Source organism: Elephantulus edwardii, unplaced genomic scaffold, assembly GCF_000299155.1.
Source record: "Elephantulus edwardii isolate Elephantulus edwardi_28Jun2011 unplaced genomic scaffold, EleEdw1.0 scaffold00444, whole genome shotgun sequence".
NCBI lineage: Eukaryota > Metazoa > Chordata > Mammalia > Macroscelidea > Macroscelididae > Elephantulus > Elephantulus edwardii.
Genome location: NW_006400194.1, coordinates 776,713 through 781,983, shown reverse-complemented (window position 1 = coordinate 781,983; position 5,271 = coordinate 776,713). Strand labels below are relative to the sequence as shown.

At 39.2% G+C, this 5,271-nt stretch overlaps 1 protein-coding gene across 1 annotated transcript in view; it reads right to left on the bottom strand.

Annotated features, from left to right (window-relative positions):
* Positions 1–239, bottom strand: part of LOC102863782 (40S ribosomal protein S26-like) — an 11,035-nt gene extending 10,796 nt beyond the window's left edge. Inside the window, exon 1 of the mRNA XM_006902741.1 lies at positions 14–239. Within this exon, the coding sequence (XP_006902803.1) occupies positions 14–239 (226 nt within the window). The remainder of the gene's footprint in view (positions 1–13) is intronic.
* Positions 240–5,271: the final 5,032 nt, after the last annotated feature.

Sequence of the window (5,271 nt, the reverse complement as noted above, 5' to 3'; positions counted from 1 at the left end):
TGAATGGCACAACTCACACAGTAGTGCAGTTTCACATAGAGCTTTGGAAGCACATAGGCGTCGAAAACACTCGCTTCGGAAATGTCCCTGACAGCAGCTGCCTCTACTATATTTCGGATTACGAACTTCTTAATTGCCTTGTCTTTGGGCACGCACCGGGCGCAGTTCGTGCAGCGAATAGGCTGCACGTGGCCGCCGCCCTTTTTGGCACGACCGTTGTTTCTCCTTTTCTTCGTCATGTTGGAAGCGAGGATCCGAGAGAGCGAACCTATTTATTTTAATGAAAATTTATAGAGACTTTGGATTTCCATTCATTCGTTGTTGCACTTTTCTCCCTGCCCCCCCATCCCAAGTTTTCTCTTCCTTCATTGTTATACAATCCCTCTCCCCAGTCCACTCCACTATGCAGCCTTCCTTTTGGACTCCTGTCATGACAATAATACCTAATCATGAGTGAAATATCTCAGTCACAAAAGGACAACTACTGCATAGTGCCACTGTTGTAAAATGGGGCTGACATTGAGGCTGGGGGAAGACTGAGAAAGATGGGATAAATTATGTATACTGCATTGAAATAGATGAGGGAGAGAACTGTTTAAAAGGGATATATAATTAGGTATCATTGTCATCACACTTTCTGACACACAAGAGCCCATTGTAGTAGTCACCATATCAATCCGTCTGATTGAGGGTCTTCTTCTCTTTCACCAACCCTCTTCACTACCCAGCATCATGTACTTCTCCAAGGAATAGCACCTCTTAGCAATATGTCCAAAGTATGTGAGACGAGGTCTCATCATCCTTGCCTCCAAAGAGCACTCCAGCTGCACACTCTCCAAGACGTATCTGTTCGTTCTCTTGAATGTCCATGGGATGTTCATTAATCTTCTCCAACACCATAGTTCAAAGGCATCAACTCTTTTTCTGCCATCTTTATTCATTGTCCTGGTCTCAGACCTGAATCAGAAGCACCTCAGTTCTCAAACTGTCCTCAATAATTTGGAAAGGTCCTTACTGCAGATTTTCTCCATGGCAATGCATCTCCTTATATCCTGACTGCATGTTCAAAGGCAATTGTGGATCCAAGTACGATTTAATCTTTAAACTTGACAGTTTTAATCTCCTCTCCATTCATCATGACACTGTCTATTGGTCAAGACTTAAGAATCTTTGTTTTCTTGATATTGAGACACAATCAATACTGAAGGCTTCATTCTTTGATCTTCTGCAACAAGTGCTTAATGTATTCCTCACTTTTGACAAGCAAGGTTGTGTCATTGGCACAATGCAGGTTATTGATGACTCATCCTCCATTCCTGATGCCACATTCCTCTTCCTCGAGCCCAGCTCCTCAGAAAATTTGCTCAGCATATAGATTGAATAGGTATGGAGATAGAATACAGCCCTGTCACACTCCCTTCCCAATTCCAAACCATGCAGTGCTCTCCTACTCCATTCTCACAACAGTCTCATGAGCACAAACAAGTGCTCTGGGATTCCCATTCTTCTCAATGTCAGTTACAACTTGCCATGATCCACACAGTCAAACACATTTGCATAGTCAATAAAGCACAAATGGACATTCTTCTGGTATTCCTTACTTTCAGCCAGGATCTGTCTGACATCAGCAATGATATTCCTGGTGCCACAGCCTCTTCTAATTCACAGTTCTGTATCTACATACTGTTCCAGCCATTTTTTAATGTTCTTTAGCAGTATTTTGCTTGCATGTGATATCAATGATATTGTTTGATAATTTCTACATTCAGGTGGATCACCCTTCTTGGAAATAGGAACAAATATGAACTTCTTCCAATCCATTGGCCAGGCAGCTGTCCTTCAAATTTCCTGGCATAGACTGTAGAGTGCATTCAAGACTGTATCTGTTAATTGAAACAAGTCAATTGATATCCCATCTATTCCTGGGACCTTATTTTTTGCCAATGTCTTCAATGCAGCTTTCACTTTCTCTTTCATTACCATTGACTTCCTGAAATACCATGGTACTTCCTGAAGTTTTTCAGTGTCAATCAATTCTTTCTGGTATAATGACTCTGTGTATTCCTTCCATCTTCTTTTGATGCTTTCTGGATCATTCAATATATTTCCTGTAGCATTTTTTGACATTGCTACATGAGGCTTTAATTTGTTTTTTAGTTCTTTCAGCTTGAGAAATGCAGAGCAAGTTCTTCCCTTTTTTTTCTCCAATTCCAGCTCTCTGCACATTCCATTATAATACTTTCCTTTGTCTCATCTGCTCAGCTCTTTCACCTCGACATCTTTTCCTTTATATTTGGCTTCTTGACCAGCATTCCAGTGCAATATTTAGAGTCTCTTCTGACATCCATTTTGATTTATTCTTTCTCCTCTGTTTTTGTAATGATTTTTTGCTTTCTTCATGGATTATATCCATGATATCATCCCACAACTCATCTGGTCTACTATCATTGGTGTTCAATGCTTCAAACCTATTCTTAAAATGATCATGAAATTCTGATGGAATTTATTCAAGATCATATCGTGGTTCCTGTGGACTTATTTTAATTTTCTTTGGCCACAATTTGAACTTGTATACAAGTAATTGATAATCTGATCCACAGTCTGCACTTGGTCTAGTTTTGAGTGCTGAGCTTCTCCCATGTAATCAATCTGTTTCCAATACAGCCCATTGGGTAAAATCTACTTGCAAAATTAATCTTTTGTGTCTTTTATAAAGTGTATTTTCAATGAATAAATCATTGTAAATACAAAATTCACTTATTCTATTTCTGGCTTCGGTTCTATCACCAAGTCCATATTTTCCAACTACTGTTCCTTCTTCACTGTTTCCAGTCACCAATTATGAACTCATCCTCATTGCATGTTTGGTCAGTTTTAGACTGCAAAATTTGGTAAAAATTATCAATTTTTTTCTCTTTAGAACTAGATATAGGAGCATATACTTTAAAATTTGTGTTAACCAGTCTTCCTTGTATGTGTGTTGATATTATCCTATCACTCACAACCTTTTATTTCAGGATAGAACTTGAAATTGACTTTCTGACTATGAATATAACACCATTCTTTTGCGTTTTATTTCCTGCATAGTATATCATATGCTTATCTCATTCAAAGTGCCATAGCTGGTCCATCACATCACACTAATGCCTGTTATTGTTATTGTTGTTATGTGCTGTCGAGTCCCCTGCAACTTGTAGTGACTCTGTCTCCAACAGCCCCAAACCATGCTCTATCCTGTGCCAATCTTATTGTCTCTGACACACTTACCCCCTTTACCCCAGTTAATGAATCTATCCATCTCATCAAGGGTCTTCCTCTCCTGTGCTGTGATCCCTCCTCGCAACATGTACAAAGCATGTCAGACAGAGCTTTAGAATCCTGATTTAACCCTCTCCAGGATGAACCTGTTTGTTCTCTTAGCAGTCAGTGGTGTATTCAGTATTCTCCCCCAGTACCACAACTCAAAGGCATCATTTCTCCTTCTATCCCTTGTCATTGTCCAGCTTTCTGACACATATCAAGTAATTGAGAAGACCATGGCCTGGATCAGGCTCATCTTAGTCTCCGAACTGACACAATTATCTTGAGTTCTCTGGAGAGGTCCCTGACAGCAGACTTTCCCAATGCAATTTGCCGTTGATTTCCTGGCTGCTGGTACCAAGTGTGTTGATTGTGGAACCAAGCAAATGGAAACTGTTAACAATCCTCAATCTCTTCACCATCTATCACGATGCTGCCAATTGGCCCAGCAGTGAGAATCTTTGTTTTCTTGATACTGAGCTTCAATGCATATTGAATGCTTCAGTCCTTGACCTTCTGCAGTAATTGCTTCAAGTCCTCCTCAGTTTCAGCATGTCTCTATTCTATTCTATTCCATTTCATTTTTAACAATTTCCGGTTTTCTGACATTCACACTACAAGCATTCCATATACCAATTGTTAAACAATGTTTGTTATTAATTTTTCTCTTCCAATCTGGCCTTTACCACACTGTATGAGAGTTCTAATTTCTCCATATCTTTGCTGACATTTATTGCTTGCTGTATTGTTAAATTTTGACCCTGCTACTGGGGTGAGATGGTATCTCATTGTGGTTTTGATTTGTGTCTCTCTAATTGCCAGTGATTTTGAACATTCCTTCATGACCATTCAAATATGTTCTTTTGTGAAAAGGCTTTCCAGGTCTTTTGCCCTTTTTGTAATTGGATTATCAGTCTTTTCCTTGTGGAGACTCTGTAGTTTGGTAAACTTTTGTTATGAGATCCTTGTCTGGATTGGCATTGCCAAATGTATTTTTTTCCCAGTCAGTGGATTTTCTTTTCACCTTACTGGAAAAGAAATGCTTGATACGTACAAGGACTTAATTTTTCAGGAGATTCCATTTATTAGTTTTGTTCTCTTCTGGTTTGTATTTCTGACTTTTTGCCAGTCTACTTGTACCATAGGATAGGATTTCTAAGTTTAGACCTATATTGTCTCTTACTTTCCCCCCTATATATTTACTTATTTTGTTCATTTCTAAAATTGCTGTTCAGCTGCTCATAGCAAATGTCGAATGTCTTTGCATTTATTTATTAATATATTTTTATTTCTGTCTTTAATTCCTATGATACAAATATTTTTTTAAAAATTGGTTTGCTTACAAAGTTTGTATATATTATGTCTCACACTATTCTACACAATGGAATGCTATGCAACACTTAGGAGTAATGATTTGGAAAATTACTATGTAACTTGGGAGAGGCTGGAGAGCATTATGCTGAGTGAACCAATTCAGTTTCATAAGGACAAGTACTACATAAGACCGTTATTGTAAACATAGGTTAACAGGTAAACATGTATGAGAACTCAAGGGTGGGGAGGCATGGGAGATGAGGGGTAAGGAAAGGTAGGGGCAAAACCACAGAGTTGCACAGTTTGGTGGGTGAAGGGAGGGGAGGGAAGTAAATGGGAAGGATCTAGGGGAAAAGGCAGAGTAATGATGGGCGTATTGAATCTTAGGATCTTTTTGGTTTTGGGCTTTAGAATTCAGCTGTGAGGTCACATGACCCAGGAATTTATTGTGGGGAAGTCTTTTTATGACTTATTAGATTTCTTCTTTTGTGATGGGTCCGGTCTTACATCTGTCTTGGTCAATCTGGGTAGGGCGTGAGTTTAAAGAAATGTGTCCGTTTTCTCAGAGGAGGGAGAGAACCGTTTAAAAGAGAGATGTAACTGGGTATTTCTGTCATCACAGGAGACTAGAGCGAGGGCTGCATGGTGGAGGGGACC